Here is a 22,483-nt window from a genome sequence, read left to right as displayed (position 1 = left end):
GGTTGCAACTAAAAGACCTGCTGAGTTGTTCCGGGTTGTCGGGGAGCTTAATTATTTTAATTGTTTTGATCAGGCTGGTCCCCATGTAAGCTGCCCAGAGTCCCTTCGGAGAGATGGAAGCGGAGTACAACAATAAAATTGTTGTTGTTGCTGTTGCTGTTGTTATTATGGCTCTCAGGCCATTTCAAAACTTTGAAAAAGTTACATAATGTTTTGCCAAAAAAGGTAGGAAGTTAGCTTTTTTGCTAAACCATTATTTTGCATGGTGAAGATAGGCTGGGGTAGGAGGCAGTCTGTAAGAAATATATCTTCCAGTTGTGGTGGCATATTGCAGTCTGAATCAGGTATAGAGGTGCTGAAAATGATTCCCTGATCCCTGGTGTGTGCCCACATGGTAGCTAAATATAAAAAAGTGTTAAAGGTAGTGAGGTTTTCAAAATATCCCAATAGGTAGCTTTCAAGGGCATTAGGCTTATTTATAGGGAGACTGGACATCTGGAGGCACAAGTTTACTGCCAATCCTAAGCTCCATAGAGGAAGTTAGATTCTGGGCATACTAATATATCTGTTCAGATGAAAAATGGAGTCATAACTGTATTGAAACTTGTAATATAATGAATATTAATTTGGTTATCAGGAACTATGTTTCGAATAAAATAGATTCAAAGCTGAAATTTGACCTTGGGAATTCCAATAAAATGGAGGAGGCTAAGCCAGATTCAAATCTACATTATCTACATTGTTTGAACAACATAATTGAAAGTAGACCAATGAGGAAAAGCAACATAGTCAAAAAACTACTGTTTTTTGACTGGAAAATGTCAGTGAAGTTTTTTGCTAAATGCTGTTTGAAAAGAAGGTGTGACCTAAAATAGTGCAGAACATCAAACAAAAAAGCAAGCAAGTTACCAGAATTTGAGTTCTGATTTTGGAAAATTGTAACATAAGATCCACAGGTGTTATGGCATCCCAAAAATGGTGCTGAGAGAGAGGGAGAGGGAGGAAGGGAGGGAGCATCTCTGCAGAAATACAACTAAAGCACTGGCTTCACTTAATAGTTGCTGACTGGCTGACAATCTGTTTCTGAGTCCAACTCAGTCAGTGACCAATATATATATATACACACATTTATCTTTTCACTGAAGCAGTCCTCCCAACACAGTCATATCTTGTCTGAGGGAGAGGAAAGGGAACAGCAGAGAAACACAATACTTTCAGTCCCCAAAACCCACTTTTTACTGCTGTAGCTCTACCCAATATGGCCATTTCCTGGCCAATGGAGAACTAACATCGCCTTCAGGGGCCTCTGGAGGACTTTCCCCCCAGTTAGCCCAGAGGGTGCCTGTTACTGTGTGTATGTATACAACTTACATGTGTTCACTTTGTCTACAACCTGGGATGTGGAGCAGAGTTTACTGCCGACTTGTCAACTGAGTCTTCTTGAGTTACTTGTAAGGAAGTTGTAAAGGAAAATAACTAGTAACCTTTTTGAGGACATATCAAATAAATAGAAAAATGTTTTAATTAACTAGAATGGAATTAGAAGGAAATTAATATAGTTTTTGAGACAATATAATCTCCACAGATAGAATATCTGCTTTTTAAAAAATCAACTATTTTCCTGTCCTTTTCTCCCATTGGGCTTGTACCTCAAGTTAATGAACACTGGCAAACCATAGAACTCAAAATTAGAAAAAGGAGTTTATTTTACAGCCTTGCTTATCTATGAAGCATGCAACAACCATTGAGGGAAAAGCATAGTTAAAAGCAGTATATCATGGCTATCAGATAATAGGAGATGGATTTTTGGCAGCTTAGATAGGAATGGGAATTCAGCCTAACAGGACTTTGCCCCAAGCTCTTGCTGATCTCTAGTAAATTGTTCTTGCAGTCACCAGTATTGAATAGACAATCCATAATAAAACAAAGGTAATTTTACTGACCAAAATGTGATTGTCTCCTAGTTTTTGGCCTTTAGCTGCTTGTGAGCTAGACCTTTGAATTCCTTGCTTAACTGTCAAGATATGAAAAACAACAGCACAAATTTAGCATGATAAAATTGTGGCCAAGCTTACAGAGACAAAAGATGTGCTTACAGCTGTCACTTCTTCCTTTCCTCCCAGCCAGCTGGGCCTCAGTAGAGTAATATACAAGACCAAATGTCAATGATATGCTGACGACATAGTGATGTGCGTTCATCTGGTCAGAAGCTTCTGGCAGGGTTATATAAATGGAGAAAAAAGCTGAAAATTTTTAACCTTTGAAGACCCAATCTGTGTACTTGTTGCAAACCTCTTCTGAGATGTAGAACTCCACTTGTAGCCCTCTCTGAGCCAGTCTAAACATACACAGTGTGTGACATATAATAGGAAATTACAATAGATATATCTCCACAGTTTCTTCCTTTGATAGTGTAAGAAGGAAGAGTTTTAAAAACATGTTTGCTATCCCTATTGAGTGATTTATGACACTGATGCTGAGAATTGAATTTACATGCCATGTTTTGAAACTAATTAGCCTATATATTCTGGAATCAGAGGGATCATTTTTTAAGGTTTGTGCAGTGTTACAGTTTGAACCAAAAGTAAAGTTATCACACAGATTATTACACATGTAGAGCTTTACTAAACTGGAAGCCTATCAATCAACATCCAAGGTAATAACTTCATGAGATATATTTTCAGTTATGTGACTGTTGAAGAAGCTTTTTATATGTCAGATATGCATGTGTGATGAAAGAATGATCTACATAGAGACAGGTATAATGGGATTGTATATATGAGTAAATGGAATTGGCGTAGATAAAAGCAAAGTTTTAATAGATTTTTTTGTATTATTCTATGAGAATGCAGTGTTTTGATTAGCACAAATCCATTGGTGAAAGCCTGTCTCTGTTGAGAGGATTCAGTAATGAATATTCTATACTTAAAGAAAATTGATTCTTTAAGGAAATGTACTGTTTTATTATCCCTGTTTCTGGCTCAAAGATAATGGGATAGTCTCTACAGATGTGGAGTTGGAATTCTGCAGGTGGAGCTTGTTTTGTTGAAGTATCTGTACTTCTTGCTAGCATGGATGACCAATGCAGCTACGTTCTGTGTGTTCAGAACTTTCTTATACTTGGACTTGAGTGCAAATTGAAGTACAAATTTGTGAGTATTTACCCCCCCCCCCTTTAATCTTTGTGCTTACTTCTTTATGGTATTTTCCTCAGGATAGAAGAATATATTCTGTCTGGCATTCAACAGTTATGTTCTTTGATTCAATATTAGTAGCTTAGTATCACAGGGGAAGTTGAAAACAGATTTCCACCTTTGCTTTTGTTTGTTTCTTTGTTTGAGGGAGAAGGAGTATATATTTATTCAGCTTTTCTTTTTTCAGTGTAGCCAAACTTGCACAACCAACTTGGAAGTAGAGACGTATTACTGCTTATTATCAATCACTGAATCATTATCATATATAGCAGTGGTGTCAAACTTGTTGGCCCTCCAGGTGTTTTGGACTTCCTTTTCCAGAATTCTTGTCCATTGGATAAGCTGGCTAGGGTCAATGTATTCTCAAAGGCTTTCATGGCCGGAATCACTGTGTTGTTGTAGGTTTTTTCGGGCTATATGGCCATGCCTCTAGAACATGGCCATATAGCCCGAAAAAACCTACAACAACCCACTGACTAGGGTCTCTGGGAGTTGGAGGCCCAAACATCTCAACACCTCTGATCTGTAGTAATCTATAGTTATTAAACATTATTCATAGGACATAAATAATACAGAACATACATGCCATATGAAACTGATCATGCCTTCTGTTGCAGTCAGATTCCCACAAATTGTTGTGGTTGTGGGAATTAAAATAATTCTCAGTGACACAATATTATGCTGCAAAATGTGATTCCTCTTTGATATAAATCCTTTTTTCAAGGAAGACAATATGGATTCCTTGCAAGCTAACAGCACATTTATTTTATATAAAAGCCTGATTTCCTTTGAAAAGACTTTGAGTGGTCATGACTAGAGTCAGTACATCTGAACAAATACATCAGGCTGATTAAACTAGGTTTCAGCCACTTCTGATGGTGTTCATTATACCAATAGCGATATTATTGGTTTCATCTGATTATTTCAAAACTGTAGTCACAGTCAACTTGTAGTAACATGTAACAGCTTATTTCTTTACAATTTGTTAAATGGGGGAGAAGGGGTGAACTAGGTGGGTAAAATTAACACAAGATTTTTTTACTTTCCATATCTTGGCATATTTCTGATGGATACTTCTTTTGCAGAACATGCAGGCCATATGAAACTGTCTAGGACAGGGTTCCTCAGACTTTCAAAACGGAGGGCCAGTTCATGGTGCCTCAGACTGTTTGGGGGCTGGACTATAATTTGAAAAATAAATGAACAAATTCCTATACACACTGCACATATTTTATTTGTAGTGCAAAAAATATATAAGAACAATACAATATTTAAAATGAAGAACAATTTGAACCAACATAAATTTACCAGTATTTCAGTGGGAAGCGTGGGCCTGCTTTTGGCTAATGAGCTATACAAGTTAATTTGAATAGTTGTTTTTGTGTGCCTCCAAGTCATTTCAAACCTAGGGTGACCCTGAGTCTAAAGTTTAGGATGGACAAATGATCTTGGAGGGCCACATCCATCCTGTGGGCCTAGGTTTGGGGTTCCCTGTCTAGGAGATGTCTCCAGTTTGATGCCTTCCAAATATATTGGAATTCAAATTCAGTCAGATCTGTGAAGTTTAGCACATGCTTACTCATTATTGGGTGTTGTAGTCAACTGGTTAGGGCTGGCTACTTGCTGAGGATGTCTTCTGATTTATAGTGTCAAATCAGAACCTTAGAGATAGTTTCTAACAGTGAGCATATTAAAGTGATTGGAAGAACTGGAGGTAAGCCCAATAAACCTGTTTTTGCTAGCCACAGTTATTTACCAGAAGGTAATTGACCAGGAGAAATTGTTGACTCATGAAATAAGTTTGCAGTTTAATAAATAGGGTGTTCTTTTCATTTTGTTATACTTAAAACATCACTTATTTTATCAATAAATGCTGCTTTGTTCTTATAAGCACCTTCCTGTTATCATAACTCCATTAAAATTGAAAATGATATCAGAATCTCCATGGCAACAGATGCTATCATATCATTGTACATAGGATTTTTTGCTACCTAGTCAAGAGATGAAGACAATAGGACAAATACGCTGAGAGAGTACTGAAGATAACACAAGGGACTTGACAACCTCAGTTGACACTGAATGCATCTGAACATCATTTATCTTTGCTGAGGAAAGTAAAAAGCGAAAGAGCAATGAATTTCACACAAAAAAAAAAGAATCAAGGAAGAGTCATTAGATATTCGGCTAGTGTTATTGTAAGGCACAGCATTATTGATGCATCATTCTTGGCTCTTGTATTGCTGTAGCCATTAAATATTTGACTACATGCTCAATTTACCAGGCACACAGCAAAAGAGGTCTCCAGACTTAAAAGATCAGAAGAAAGATAGTTTGTGTGCATGCACACAAAATCAGGACATTTTAAAAGATAGGTCAAAGTAGAAGCAGAGTTGGCAAACAAATGTATTCACTAATGTGGTGCAAGAAGCTGTTATTTTGATACTGTCCTTTCCCCCTGCTCCTTGTTTCTGCCCTATAGCATTTCCTTATACACTCCAACATTTGCATTGTGGCATTATCTACACAGAAAGCCTGATAAAAACAAGTAGAAAACGGTGTATTCCCACTGTAGCTTGTTAGGCTGTTTTCTGAGTGACATTGCTATACATCTGGATTCTCTTCAAGTTGATTAATGTTCATTGTTCCGTATACCTGAATTGCCTTTTAATTGATAAATATGCATTATAAAGACTGTTTTGTTTCACAAATTTAATCTTGCCTGCTTGGTTTACTGATTGTGTGTGTTTATTTTCCTCACAGAGAGTGTTCAACGTCTTGTACCCAATGCCTGCTGACCAAAGGAGACATGTCAGTATAAATTCTGCTCGGTGGCTGCCTGAACCAGGTTTGGGATTGGCATATGGCACTAATAAGGGAGATCTGGTGATTTGCCGACCAGAGTAAGTTATGAACCTGAAGAACATCTTAGACTTCATTCTTTAACAAAAATAATATTTTAGCAGTTTGACGTGATTTATATTGCAATTTGGAGGGACTTAGCCTTTTTCTGATTAATATTTTTTATTTCATTTTTGAACATAATTGTATTTTTAGCATATTTGTTTCTGCTTTAGTTGATATATTTGGAAAGAAAAGGCCAGTGAATTAAAAATGGGAGGTTTAAAGACAGGAGGAGATTGGCATTTGGTCTTCTCAGTCACCTGATTAAATAGCTTGGAAGATGTAGGATTGGAGAATACAAGCAAAAAAAAAAGATAAAACATTTTGTTTCTGCTCTATATTCAGTGTTCAGAACTGAATACCATCTATATAGGCATAAATGGAACACAAAGGGAAAAAGTTAGAATAAGAAAAAAATACACTTATCTTATCCCTTTCCCATTCTTGAAATCCCCTTCCTTGGTAGGCCATTACATGGTTACACATCAGTGGCACCTATCCCAGAGTAAATCTAGATTGGTGTTTCTTCCAGGTGTTATCAGTTTCAGCTCCCAGAATCCCTAAGCAACTAACGCTTCTGAAAGTTGAAGTCCAAAATATCTGGAGATCTAAATTTTGGGAATCACGGTCAGAAAAGCATGACCTTTTAGAGATCATAATCTTTTAGTGAAGAGCCAAAAATCCTTTGAGTAGTATCTTCTCAAGTGGTATACAACCAAATGTAAATATGCAAGGCAATTGGCTTCATCTGTTAGACTGAACAACCTATTATCTCTGATCTATTATGAAACCAAGAATATGCCAGTGCATAATAATAGCAGTTTTTCAGAAGAGTTTTTCAGTGCCCAAAAATATATCTACTCTCCCATAAAACAACTTGTTTTATATTATGCACTCAAGAGACAAAATAAAGTAGATTTTGGTATATATATATATATATATATATATATATATATATATGGTTTACTTATGACCTTCATTTGTTCAGCATGCACAGGTACACAGCTTATCAGTTAGTTACAGACAGGGCCGTACTTTTTTTGTGAATCATGAAGAGTAGTTCCATAACACAAAATAATTTAAATAGTATGGTTCATTCTGTATTTTTATATAGACTTAATTAAATTATTTTTATTTTAGTTACAAAATTTCAAGTCTTAAAATAACTGAAAATGACTGTTAATTGGTAATTAATAGTTACAAAAGAATACCACAACATCTGTTGAAAACATTTGAAAACTGTGTCAATACACTTTGACAGAAATCAGGCTCCATCAATAAACTTCAGTGGACACTCAAGAGTGCAAGTCCAGTCAGTCTTTCTTGCCCCATTGTGCTTCTTATGTATGTTTTCGAACGTTTAAGAGTTGAAAATGACCTGTGTGTGTGTATGTGTGTATACATACACACACTTTAAACTGGCATATCTAAAAATCAAGATCAGTTACCCATACATATTATCAAATTTTAGAAACTACATAAAATACCTTTAATCTGGTACCTAATTATTCAATTTTTTTTATAGTTTAGGAGAAATTAATGTATACTTTTTTAAAGCAAGCACAAATCATCACAGTTGTTATATACCTGGAAACATCATAAAATGTATTTAAACTTAAGTTTTTCTTATGGAGTTTTTTGGGATTACAGTTCCCCAAATGAATGAGGCTTGGCATAAGACAAAAGCATAGCCCTAAAAAACACTGCCAGGATAATGAATAGAAGTAATATAATGAAGATTTATATTTAATCTGAATGTATGTATTTTACTCTATGGCTGAGAATGTGTGATCGTGCCTTTAAGGGGGTTAGACTATGAGCTTGAACAAGTAGGACCTGCCAAGTCCTCTCAAACATGGTAGAAAATGGTGCCCCTGTGGCAGCAAAGCGAATAGCCTCTTCCAGAAAGGGCCCAACATGCAGCCTAGTATGAGGTGAATTACACTGAAATATTAACTCTGAATATAGAAATAGGAAACCCTATATAAATATATATTTATAACTATGAATATAGCATGAAGTGAAAATCCCACCTCAAACCAGACCACATAATGAAGATTTATATTTCCAATAGTGTGTCCGTACCTTACTCTGAGTGCAAGAGAACAGACCAGATCTCATGCCTTCAAGTTTGTTAGGCCATAAGCCTAAGCAGGCAGAACCTGGAGGGCCTCTCGGAAACAAGGGAAGATCACATGTCCCTCTCCAGAATGGTCCCAGCCTTAGGCAACAACACCCAAATTTTGAGCCCAGTCCTTATGGTCTGCTGGGAAATCCTTGCCAATACATGCCAGTGGCATAAACTGCATAAATTGTAGGGTGTCTTTCTTGGGCAAAGGCATAGAAATGGGAACCCTACTATCCTCCACTCCTGTTAACTGTCTCCTCCAAGTCTGGTCTCCTTCATTGGATGAGTTGTAACATATTTTAATATCATCACTTCCACATCACCCATTTCTCAAAATTTCTCATAGGCAGCATTTTTTCTTTCTCGCTGGAGTTATTTGTATATGTACTTTTAGTGATTTCTCAGTCAGAAATCCCAGTAAACTATTGGACCTCAAATCTTCACATTTATCTAAGCTTCTTAAACACTTTTTGTGGTATGTTTTCAGCCTTTCCCACACCTAGCTGTCTCTCTCAGCATTATATAGTCATCCTCACATACATGCCACTTCCTGCTACTTTAATCTTATTGATCAGTTCTTCCCTGTTGTTCAGGAGGAAGTCAAGCATAACACATCCCTTCTTACTTTCCTCTGTCTTCTGAAAAACAAGATTGTCTACCAGGCCTGTCAGGAATTTATTGGAGATTCTGTGTTTAGCACTGTGGCAACATGTATCAGTGATAAAAGGTTCCCCATTATTGCTGATCCTTTCTTCTCTGAAACATTGTAATTTATTTCAGAAAAATATTGGCCACATTGTGACTTCAGTTCATAAATCTGTGGTGCACTATAACCACAATGTTGTGTTTTCTTTCTTTTACATTTATTTATTTACTTACTTAATCTTCAGAGGAGGTCTTGTTGCGAGCCCCAACAAGACCTCCTCCGAAGATCGCTGTAGTAGTACCTCAACTGTATAACACCCTACCCAAGAAATTAGACTGGTCACATCTCCTTTATGGTTCCAGCAGGTATCCAAAACAGTAATGTTTTGCATGCCAGTTATTGTTTGAAATGGCTGTTTTAACTGTTTCTAACTGGTTCTAGGATTGTTTTACGATTTCATTTGGGTGTTTAAAAGAATATTTTAACGTGTTTAAAATGTGCTTGTCTTTGTAATTTTTTAATTGGTTTTTATTTGTTCATTACACCAGATACCCTAGTACAGTGGTTCTCAACCTTCCTATTGCCATGACCCCTTAATAGAGTTCCTCCTGTTGTGGTGACCCCCCAACCATAAAATCATTTTCATTGCTACTTCATAACTGTCATTTTGCTACTGATATCAATTGTAATGTAAAAATCTGATGTATTTTCATTTACTGGACCAAATTTGGCACAAATACTCAATATACCCAAGTTTGAATACTGGTGGGGTTGGGGCGGGGGGTTGATTTTGTCATTGGGAAGTTGTAGTTGCTGGGATTTATAGTTCACCTACAATCAAAGAGTCTTCTGAACCCACCAATGATGGAATTGAACCAAACTTGGCACACAGAACTCCCATGACCAACAGAAAACACTTTGGTGGGACCTTGAGTTTGGGAGTTGTAGTTCATCTGCATCTAGGTAGAGCACTGTGGGCTTAAACAATGATGGATCCTGAACCAAACTTGGCATGGATACTCAATATGCCCAAATGTGAACAGTGGTGGAGTTTGGGGAAGATAGACATTGACACTTGTGAGTTGTAGTTACTGGGATGTATAGTTCACCTACAATCAAAGAGCATTCTGAACCCCACCAGTGACAGAACTGGGCCAAACTTCCCACTCAGAAACCCCATGACCAACAGAAAATACTGTGTTTTCTGATGGTCTTTGGTGACCCCTCTGACACCCCCTTGCGACCCCTCCAGGGGTCCCGACCCCCAGGTTGAGAAACACTGCCCTAGTAGGTTGGGAGGCAATACAGAATTTAAGCAAACATATTTGGGCTTAGAGACATACTGATAACTAGCACACCTAGTTAGCTTCCTTGAACACCATTTTTCCTAGAAAGCTGGTATAAAATTAATTAAATACTAAGTACATTACTATATGCTGTGTATGGTGCTGTATCATTTACTCTGAAAACAGTGAAGTGTACCACAAACTCTGACCCATTAATCAGCCCAAACAACTTGCTTTTCCACACAGCAGGTTCTTTCCTTCACCCTTGTCAGTGCTGGTAAAGAAGAATCAATTATTCAACAACTTGATTAATTCCTTTTAAATTTGCACAAAAATGTTCCCAAAGGCACTAAGGAATCATAGGTCTGAATGTTCTTGTTAACCTCCAGCAGCATATACTCATTGGAATTTATATAGCTTTTGAATCACCAAATTCCATTGATCCAGTATGTCCACTTTAGCTAGGACTAACAATAGGGTTTTGGCCATAGTCAAGTTATAGTTCACTGATCCAATGAGAGGAGCAACTGTTATGGATCCTAACATTATAAGTGATTTTGGTCAGAAATTGGATTTTCTAATATACAGGCAGTTAAGTTAAAAGAATAACCCTAGCGTGCAAGCTTAAAGTATAACAAGTTGGTGTAATAGTGATTAATCATTACATTGTTATCCATTATATATATAATACAGAATAGTCATAAGGAATCTTATGGTGCATTTTTCATGCTGCATGCCTGTCTGGATGCAATATATCTCTTGTCAACCAATCAAAGGGGCTTCTGTGAGCTTGTTTTTCATCTTGAACTAGTAAGGACATCTCCATAAGTCTTCCAGTGTTCCTGTGTGCATTATTTATGTCTGGTAGCTGACCCCATTTCTTTACGAACCTATTCAATCATTAGTGGTAATGTCTTCGAGCAACAGATGCCCTGATAGATGGTTTGTATTGATAGCAATAATCCTTGTCCCCTGGTGACTAGTGAGAGAAAGATGAGTGGTTTCTTTAGTGATCTTATTCTTGTGCGTCCTAGGTTTAATCAAAACCAGGCACTCGGAGATTGTGTGAAAGTATGTACTTGTCTTCTATAGCTTTCTGAAATTTTGGATTACAGCTCCCTTGCCAATATACTCATTTTGGGGTAATGAAAGCTCAAAATACTTGGAAGCCACAAGGATGGGAGGTCTGATTTATGCCATGATAATGTTTAATATGTATTAATTTTAATTTAATTGTAATGTTTATTGGAATTGTATGTGTTCTAAGGCATTAAATAATTGCCTATATGTAAGCCGCCTTGAGTTTCCTTCAGTGTAGAGAAAGGCAGGGTATAAATAGGATAAATAAATGATAAAGTGAATGTTCTTTTAGGTACCACAAGACTGTGCTGTAACAGGTTGACATAGGTATCTATCTCGAACTTATTTCCACAGTTCTCATGATAATAATTGACCCAAGAATTTGTAACACTCCCTGGAAAGGCAATACTGTCTTAGAGAGTTGTTTGTATCCAGTGCAGTAAAGGCAGAGAGTGAAAGATTTTTGTGGCTTATTTCTGAAGGTAGTTTTGCTAATGATGTGACTAGCAGAAGGAATTTATGCATTTGTGCTCTTCCAGTATTTTTGCAATGCCACATGTTTTGGCTAAATTGTGGATCAACTTACTTAATAGCCTCTAGCTTCTTGTACCCTGTGTATGTGAATTATTTTGCTTGCTGCTTTCTTTCCCCTGAGAAATGCTAAAACATTGACTAATGTGATGGTAGTTGCTTGCAGCTAGACAGCTCTGATATGTCAGTGCAGAAGTAAATGGGCAACTTAGCAACCCAGTCTGCTTGTCATGTTGCACATAAAACTCTTGGGTTTCTGCAGATTTAAATCATTCCAGTGTACTGAAGAGCAACCAGATACAATAACACATTTTGAGCAGCCTTTTCCCTGAGCACACCAAACATTTTTCTGACTGTGCTTGTCATTTACAAGTGTAAGTATTGTTAACATATTACTTTTTAAAGCAACAGCTTACTCATTTTAGCGAAGAGATCTTTTTTGTTCCTTTCATTTTGTTACTTTTCACAAAAGATTCAGTAGATGCCAATTATCAAATTCTTTTTGTTGCTTTTAAAATGTAGTTTGGGATTATACTTATTTGTAGCCTTGGGTGCTTGTTTAGTTACTGTCTGTCTACCTGGTTGATTAGTGAGATGGTTATAACATTTATCTATTGCCTTCCTGCCCACTGGGTCCCTCAAGATGATGTGAAACAGATGAAAATATTGAAAACATTAGGTCCATAAATAAAAACACAGTCTGCAATAATTTTTTATAACTCATTTCCAAATCACAGATGGTTAAAACAGCTAGATGAGCCATATTTTAAGCACGAAAGAGAAAGTCTTTGTTGCCCACTGAAAGGGGTGGTGAGCCAGTCTGAATTTCCTTGGGTGGGAGGTTCACATTTGGGGCGCTCCTATCTGTAAATTTTACAGAGTACCTGCAGCAGTCAGTAAGTCCAAGAAACTTTATTTCATAATTACATCATTTTTAATGCCCCCTCCCCCTTTTGGAAGTACATAAGTTTGGTTTATTTGAGTGTATCTCCTATTGATGACTATTTTTTCATAACATTCTTTCCCTCGTAGTTAAGTTGTTTTGCTTCTTCTTTTTGATGGATAGTGATTTTAGAGTTGAGGCCAGTCTCTTTGACATTTTTTTCTTCATCAATGAACAAAGATAATTATTAGCTTTACTTTCTCCTGGTGGGTCTTGAATATCTTACCTGAAACCATTATGACTGGGCAGATTTTTTTCTTCAGATTGTCTGCTGTCACCAACTGGTGTGGTCGTAGATTCTCAGGGTGTCTAATTTAAAGACTTCTAAGATTTTGGTACAAATGAATGTGTTAACAGTTCCTTACAAACATTGGTTTCAGGGTTTAAAATGCCACAACTTTGCTCTGAATATGTAATACACATTGGTTCATAATATAATATTAACTCAATATATTATGTTATGCTGGCACTTGGGACAGTTATAGCCTTTGTCCTATTTGTTCTTATTTTAATTGGCTGAACAAAAAAAAATCCCTTCAAATACTTTTTCTGTGGCTGGGGATTACATTATATGACCATGAAAATTATTTCCATTTCAAAAAAATTATGTGGTTATTGGCTCAAGTATATACTGGAATTTACCCATCTTTAAATCTCTTTTCCTGTCCACCAACATTCTGTTTTCCATTCTTGAGTCAGGAGTATAGTAACTGCTTTGGAAGACGGTGATCGGGCATTCAGACAACATGGCCACGCCAGCTGAGTGGTCTTTGCTTCTTCCAGCATGCTGACATTTGTCTGCCTGTCTTCCCAAGGGATTTGCAGAATTTTTCAGAGGCAACACTGATGGAATCATTTCAGGAGTTGGGTGTGACGTCTGTAGACACTCCACATTTCGTAGGTGTATAACAGAGTTAGGAGGACAATCGCTTTATAAACACGCACCTTGATATCACTACGGCTGTCCCGATCCTCAAACGCTCTCTGCTTTATTTGGAAAAATGCTGCACTCACAGAGCACAGATGGTGTTGTATTTCAGTGTCAGAATTGACACTGGAGAGGTGGTTGCCAAGGTGGAGAGGTGGTTGCCAAGGTAGCAGAAATGGTCGACATTTCTAACAGTACACTATTAAGTTGTATTTCTGGCATTGCAGAGGGATTGGCAGGTGACTGCTGGAAGAGCACTTTGGTTTTCTTGATGTTCAATGAGAGGCCGAGCTTTTTGTATGCTTCTGCAAAGATGTTTAGAGTGGCTTGTCGGTCTTCTTCTGAATGCACACAGACTATGTTATTATCGGCATACTGGAATTCTATAACAAATGTTGTTGTGATCTTGGTTTTGGGTTTCAGTCTGCTGAAGTTAAATAGCTTGCCACCATTTATGTTTGCAATGGTGGAATGTTAATAATCTGCACCAATCATGCCATAGGGCTACTTCCACTACCTTATAATGAATAATTGATGAAGAAACAGAGCATGCAGTTTGGGAAGATAATTTGGGAGTATAAGTTAACTACCTGGCTGACCAAGGCATTTGCAGACTCAGAATCAAACTATACAAGGGGATGGGCAGCCATTATCTTTCTGTAACCTATATCCTCAAATGGTACATTCAAGATTGCCCTATAGTCATATCAGCATGGTATATAGTTGTTTTAATAATAACTTCACCACAGATGCTTTGAAGACTACATTAATAGAATCTCTGTGGGATATTAAGTATACCTGCTACCCACTACCCAGCAAATCAAATAACCCACAATGGTGCAGGGTCAGGAGAGTTAGACTGCCTCTCCATGTGTTCTGTCTACATCTTCAGGCATCACAAACTAAAAAAAAATCCATTTGAATATGACAAATAGAGGCAATGGGAAAATCCAGAACATTCTGTAATTAATTTTGAATCTCTTCCAGCAAATAAAGCATTTAAAATACACAATGAGTTTTGCAAATTGGTCACAGCGGGCTGCTTAGGACTCTTCTGTTTTCTCTTGATTTTAATGGAACCATGTCTTCATAGAACAGTTCTCCTGGATAACAGTATGCAAAAATGATAGTGGTGGAAAAGTAAGCATTCTTTCCTGCTCTCACTGATATAATTTTACATATACTGCAGCCCATATTTGAGTAGCTTATACAACAGGCACTAACTGACAGTGAAGAGGCTTTTCGGTTTTTCTTTTTTTATTCTCTGAACTGAAACTGACTGTTCCTTTCTTACAGATTTTGAGATAAGTTTTTACGTTCGTTATCTATAAAGATTAATGAAATCATTGAGCAAAATCTATACAGGCATAATCTTGTCTGCCTGGTTTAAATATTGGCTTCCTTTTGCTCCTTATCCCCCCCCCCAACTCCACACACAGTTTCCTTTTTAAGTGCAGGAATGAAATAGGGCACTTGCTGACTTCTAAAGAGATTCCGAAGTTGGGTCAACAAAGCAGGATGGATAAGTAATTGGAGGGAGACTTTAGTTCACAATCTCCAGCAGGGATAAAGGGAGAAGAAGAAATCAGGTAGTTTTCCCATTTGCTGAAAGAAGTGCAAGAAACTGAGTAAGGAGAGGAATTTGGGTTGAAGGCTCAGATGTTCCTTGGAAAAAGAAACCTTGAGTGGAAATGAAGAGATGAGACAGATGTCACAGCTCAAGCTCAGGAGGAGCCATGAAAGAAACAGCTATACCTTACCTCTGCCTTTGTTACAAACCGAAGTGACAGAATCTTCTTTCTACCACTGAGCAGGGGTAGAATAGATTTTACCACTACCTAAACCGTGCCACAAATGCCATTTCTTCTGTTTCTATCTCCCTACCCATACATCTGCTTCCTCTGTTACCTTCTGGGAGCAAGAGAAGAGAGGCCAGAGGCCACTGAAGACAATTAAAATATCAAAGTAGTTTTGCTCTGCAAATTGGCTAGTCATTAAATTTCAGGATGAGAAAACTGGTAGCTTGAAGCTTAAGCCTACTGTAGGCTGACAACTTAGCACAATGTTTTGATATTCAGTTCAAGCATAGGCTTATTTTTTCCAACATATAGTTTAATGAATTGAGAACATCTTTCTAATCATTTTTCTTCTAAATTTTTGAAAGCTTGCATACCATTTGATAATGCTTGCTTGACCACATCTGGGATTTAAAATAGGCCAATCACTATACCTAGCTTTAAAGAGTGGACTGAACTTTAAGCTGATGTAAGGACTCATATAATTTAAAATGCTGTGAAGCTGCTTAGGGATTTTAAGTCTTGGTTTTGACAGCGCCTAAAGAGCTTAAGTTATTCCAAAGGCTCTAGCATCTTAAGGAATAGAAGAGTAAGGCTGTTATCACCTTACGTAGTCTTTCTATATTTTGGCATAGTTTATTCAGTTAGTAGAGTCTGATTATTACAAATTACCTGGTGAACTGAGACATTGTATATTTTTGGTGCAGGAATACTAGGCAGTTGAATAGACAGATATATTAAGACAAATAATACAGCACTTTTTCTGACTCAAAACCATTTAATACTGCCTTAAAAAAGTAGGTTCTATGCAAAATCAGAGAGTGCACCCTGTAGACAAGCTTAAATCTTGTCTAATCTTTTAACCAATAAAGCTGACATAATAAAATGAACTGTCTGTCTTTCATATTACCTTTTGGATAACTGCTAATAACAGAGTGAAACATTTTTTTCTGATAATTTTTGCATGTAAATTTCTTTGAACAATTAAAAAACATTAACACTTTGAATTAAATCAATATTCATCGTGTTCAGGTAGTAGCTTTCTGGAATATTTTAAATTAAATCAGTATTGGTTATGTTCAGATAGTAGCTTTTCCAATTTGGAGGATCAGTGCACAGTATCCCTACCTGACAGTACATGCGTATTCAAAAATAAATATAGTCATGGTTTGCAGGTTTCTATTGTAGCTGTCAGAAAGCTAAACCGAGCTTCCAGCAGCAGAACTAGCATTGATGCAATAGGCATAATAAATATTGTAATGTGTTTATTTGATAGTGCAAGTAAAGAACATTATACATATCATGGCCTGAGCAGTTTTTAAATTGTATTTTTAAAGTATTTGTAAAACGTAAGCTCACATGTGTCTGTTTAAAAGTGGACAAAGGATGATGATACATAGCTAGCTGTCTGCTCAGTGGTGTCAAAAATGTTTTAACTTTCTATTCAGAGTGAGATTCGATAGACCAAAGCTGCTTTCTGTCAGGCTTATACATTTCACTTTGTTTGCCTAAATGGAGAATGAGAAATTCCTTCTGTTTGGAGATAGCTCATTTTTTCACATAGCAACCTTCTTTTTGCAGATGTTTTTTTTTATTTATTGATAAGGCTCTCCCCCAGGACCATGTACAAAAGAGGAATACTATTACAAAATGTCTAGTTCATTAAGCTATTAGTTAATGGGTCCAAAGGTCAAATTCTGTTTATCTTATCAATATTGGGGATTTTTAAAAAGACATAAAGCTCTTCGAAAGCATGCAAATGTGAGTAGATTAATAGGTACCGCTCCGGCGGGAAGGTAACGGCGCTCCATACAGTTATGCCGGTGGAGGTGTGTATGGACAAAGCCAGCTCTTCAGCTTAGAAATGGAGATGAGCACCAACCCCCAGAGTTGGACATAACTAGACTTAATGTCAGGGGAAAACCTTTACCTTTATCTAAAGTTACACAATAAGGGAACTCAAGAATCACTGATTTGACTCCCTTTGATTCATTAGGTTTACTCTATTTGCAAAAACAATTGAATTTGATCAGATCATAGAGTCATAGAATCTTGGAGTTGGAAGGGATCACAAGAGACAGCTAGTCCAACCCCTGACTATACAGAAATATACAATTAAAGTATTTCTGAAAGTTGTCCATTCTCCCTGTTTCAAAACTTCTAAAAATGGAGAGTTCTCCACCCACAGAAAAAAATTAAAGCAATATGAAGGTATATTATATATATCATGTTCAAAATCTTAGTTTTCCTGTAAACCTCATGTAGTAATCGCAAGCTAACCTCAACCTAATGTACTTCACAGGATAAAGCTGTGAGTATGTAGAGATGGGGTGAATCAGGCACAATGACTTTAACTCTGGAGGACAAATGAAATTTAATTATTTTTAGAATATATAGTTAGAAAAAAACCCAAGCATTTAACTGATTTGTATTGTTTATTTTAGTTACACTTCTATAAACATTTATCTAAGAGTAAGTCCTGCTGAACTCAACAGGAAGTACACTAGTGTACTCTTGCATTCGAATATTGCATTCTAAAGACAGCCTCATCCCACCTTCACACTCCCTTCCCCCATAGCTCAAGACAGTTTACTGTTTGAGAAAAAGCTTAGCTAGCACCTCCTTTTTCTTCTGTCTTTAGACAGTGGTATAAGAAGTTGAATGTTTCATACTGGTGAGCACATAGCTTTTTACATTGCACCTGAGAGCAATACACTCATCACCTCTCTGTTTATTATTAAATTAAATGCATTAATTAGCATCATGTATGTAAAATTATAGAGTTTCTCTAAATTTCCTAATCTGCTGGATATTTTGCTGGGGTTTTAGTCCATTTATTTATTTATTTACAGTATTTATATTCCGCCCTTCTCACCCCACAGGGGACTCAGGGCGGATTACAATGTACACATATATGGCAAACATTCAATGCCAAAGACACACAACGCATATAGGCAGACAGTCAGAGGCTACTTAACATTCCACTTTTCTGGCTGCCAGGGGAGCTGTCACTTTCATCATCTGCGACACTGATGAAGTACTTCCACATTCCCCGCATGCTTTGCTGGAGTCTTTTTTATGGCCTTGTAAATTAGTTAAATTAGCCTCCCCACACATAGGTGGTACCTAATTTTCCTACTTGACAGATGCAACTGTCTTTTGGGTTGCAAAGGTCAACAACAAGCTACACAGTTGGTCGGAAGCTCACTCCAACCCAGGCTGGCTTCGAACTCATGACCTTTAGGTCAGAAGTGATCTAAATGCAGCTGACACTCAAACAGCTGCGCCACAATCCCGGTGCATTTCACACTTATCAGATCTTAAGCATGTTGTCAAACTTTTTAAATGGCTCCTGTTTGTACAGGGATGTCTTCATAAATCACAAATGTTTTCAAATGTTGTAATATACTTTACAACATAATGTAGATTTTATGTTGTAGCTAGAGCATTCTGAATGCTTTGTACTGCCCAAGACAGAAAATTCTCTCAAAATGTGCTCTGTTGAGTCTTAATCTTCCATCTAAAGTGTTGGTCTAACCTGTTACCAGGCAGTAAATGTTATCAGTCACCAGTGCCTACAGACCTATTATGTTGACTTTTTAAAAAAATGATGGCATGAGGTTGAACAGAGTCCACTCTATAATCCTGTTTGTTTTGTTAGGTCTGTTTTTACAGTTAGTTTCTGCTGAGCCAATTATTTTAACAGTATTGGCACATTTCCCAAAAATAAATACCGAAGCTACCGTCTGGGCTTCCAGTTTTCTTCTTTTGTTTTGTTTCTGCTCGGCAGATGATACTTTCATATTTCCATTCTGATTCCATTATCTTGTAGCTTGAACTTTCTCCATTGCCAAGTCAGTTTATTACTGTTTCCCAACAAATGCAAAGAGATGGCATCTTTCTGATTCCTAATAGCTTAACTCAGAAAGGAGACTGTACCTTTCTCATAGCAATTCCATGTCTGTTTATGTTGCTTCATATCTCCAGAGTTGCCACATTGTTCTTGATTTATCTTTACTCTGATCACCACTCTTCTTCTGTAGATTAAATGCTCAATGTGACAAACTTCGCCTGCATATTATTTTGCTTTACGCATGTTTAAGTTTCCAGGTGCATTTGAAATGAAATAAATTGGTATGTACTGTATGATCAAAATCAAGAGATTATATTTTTGTTATTCAAAATCAGCACTAATAGTCCTACAGAGACATGCAAAAGTCAGCCTGAAAGATTGAGAAGCACTGACCTGAGATCACTATGCACCAAAATAATGTCATAAATTTGCTTGGAAGAGGGGGAGAAATATACTCTCAACAATTTCGTACAACATGCAAGTGAGGGTCTGGGTAACCCATTAGTAAACTCAATAGTCTCTTGGATGTTACAGTAAAGGGGTGTGTGTGTTTGTGTTGCTATTAGAAATTCCTTTCCCGTGGCTTCTTATTGTCCACTTCTACTGGTATTTGAGGGTCCAGATTTGTACCCACTGGTTAAGAATCCTTTGGCATTTAAATTACACTTCTTTGCCAAAGTTACTTTAATTTTTGGCATATATTTTTAATTTCTCCCAGAAAACATGAATTCACATAATGAGTTTGAATCCTCACTGTTGTCAGTATTTTGTGTAAAGATAGAACCTTGTTGCAGAACTTACAGGATAGAACTACAGAACAGATGCACTGTAGCCCAACATTAAAAAGAAATGGATGATATGAAGCTATTTTACAAACTAATTACATAGCTTATTGTTATTTACTTTTATGTAAATTCTGACAACCGGAGAGATCTTGATTCACGTCACCCCCTCCCTGATTTAATTGACAGATGGCAAGTCCTAGCATCCTGCCAGATCACCTCATTACTCAGCCTGTTACACTGAGACTGCAGTTATGTCAACCAATCGACAGGGGAAAATTTCAGAATTAGTAATGAAAGCATCTCAAGAGACCTTGATCTTTAGGCCTCTTGTTCTAACTGAACCTAGACGTGTGCCATTAGGTTTGCTTCAGATTCTATTTTTTAAAGCATAAGCATTTTAAACACCATGTGTGAAAAATAGTTTCAAAGGTTATTTGTTTTGTACATTGAAAGCCATTTGCTGGGAGATGGTGTAAGAACATTGTGTCAGTGGTCAGACAAAAATAACTTACACATCTGTAAATATGCAAGGGTCTCGCTTAGTCCTCATTATGTGTAAGGCACAGAATAAAATATGTGAGCATCACATCTGACAACAGTTTTCACATTTTTGTTATATTCAAATACATTTTGAATTTTCAACATTTTTAGAATTCCTTAGTATGCATACAATGTCATCTTAATATGGCTTATATTAATTTTATTCACTGGACCCTCAGTACGTTTTGATTTAGCTTAAATTATTATTTTCTCCCTTAAGCCCTGCATAAACCAAAACATCCTAAAAGATCATATCCGATCTTGGAAGTTAAGCAGGGTCAGCACTAGTTAGTACTTGAATGTAAAAGTACCAATGAAAACCCAAGTGCTATTGGTTCTATTTCAGAGGCAGGAAATAAAAACTATGAGTACTCCTTGCCTAAGGAGCCCTATGAAAGTCACTAAAATGGGAGGGGCGGGAGTGGGGTGTATAACCCAATATGAATATTGTATAGATGCTAGGTAATATTGTATTGGTTCATGTATATATACATGTATATAGATCCGTTTCATTGTTTTTCATGAATATGTATACTAAAAATAAATGCTATAGAATTCAAAATATAAAAAATAAATCCATGTGGTATCTGTAAGTTCACAGGCAACTTGAAGGCATATATGTGTAAGCCCTACCTCCTACTTATGTTGCAGTAAGCGAATACAGTGTGGTATTCTTTTCAACTATATGTTTTCAAGAAATTATGTAATATTTCATAGTTTTAGCTCTTTAAAGTCAGGTAACATTCGCAATTACACCAGATTAGTTTCATAATTAATTGCATAGCTTTCTTGGTTTCACCAGTTGGGTGCTTCCCTTGGGTCATTATCTAGGGATCGCTGTACAAATTCTTTTAACTTAGAAGCAGACTTGATAGAGCTCTGTGTGAGTTTACTTGGATAGAAAAATATTATATTTGGGGACACCATGAAAGTGTACTGAAAAAGAGGTACATATTCAGAATACTGAAAGTAATGCTAAAGTAGATATATTATCTTGTCTCAGCTTTAGCCCGATGCATGTTTCTCTTTTTGCAACTTTACTGGTGCTTGCATTATTTATTACTACTTGATTCTTTAAGAAGCCGGTCTGCTTTCATTAGGTTCTATAGGGGACTCTGTCAATGACTCTTTTTTGACCGGGTTAGTTTATTTATTATAGCTATGAAATGGAAGTTGTTTTTTAGTTTCTAGAAGCTCTTAATGTACATTAGAGTTTTATCTTGCTACTTTGAGACATTTGTCCTGATGTGAAGATGGTGCAGTCGAGGTAGAAAACTCAGTAACTGAACCATTACCCACACAATAATAATAATAATAATAACAACAACCACCACCACCACCACCACCTTAGTTGGATCTGCACGCATCATTCGAAAATATAACACACAGTCCTAAATGCTTGGGAAGTGTTCGAAATCCAGTGCTGTGTTATGGTGTGTTTCTGTGTCAGTAAAAAATAATTTAAAAAACGTTATTTGTATCCCACCCCTCTTTCCAAGGGGACTCAGATCAGCAGTAGCCATCATCAGCGGAAGTAATTTAAACTGTCCACCACATTGCAGAATTCCGATATATAGGATACATTTCCCACAAAGTTATCATTTTTGCCAGTCGACTTGGGTGCATGTTTTCTACCTTTGCTTTATTTTGAGACACAGGAGGACTTATGCATTTAGGTCTTCTCCAAGACAAATGCTGAATGGGTGCACCATCATATAACTTGAGATGGTTTTCCAGTTAGGATATCTTTCCTTTAAACTTGATAATTCAGTAAGCATGAGAAACATGCAATTTAATGATGCTTTTGGAAAGTGTTCTTTGTGCCACGTAACAGACCCTCTTGTATCAGTTGCTTTGTGTCGGAACAGTTCT

At 36.9% G+C, this 22,483-nt stretch overlaps 1 protein-coding gene across 2 annotated transcripts in view; it reads left to right on the top strand.

Moving 5' to 3' along the window:
• Positions 1 to 22,483, top strand: part of AMBRA1 (autophagy and beclin 1 regulator 1) — a 168,294-nt gene that overhangs the window by 130,140 nt on the left and 15,671 nt on the right. For both annotated transcript variants that reach the window (XM_060763813.2, XM_060763821.2), the window contains one exon: positions 5,955 to 6,094. In XM_060763813.2, the coding sequence (XP_060619796.2) occupies positions 5,955 to 6,094 (140 nt within the window). The remainder of the gene's footprint in view (positions 1 to 5,954; positions 6,095 to 22,483) is intronic.

Source organism: Anolis sagrei, chromosome 1, assembly GCF_037176765.1.
Source record: "Anolis sagrei isolate rAnoSag1 chromosome 1, rAnoSag1.mat, whole genome shotgun sequence".
NCBI lineage: Eukaryota > Metazoa > Chordata > Lepidosauria > Squamata > Dactyloidae > Anolis > Anolis sagrei.
This window is presented reverse-complemented; position numbering and strand designations above follow the sequence as displayed.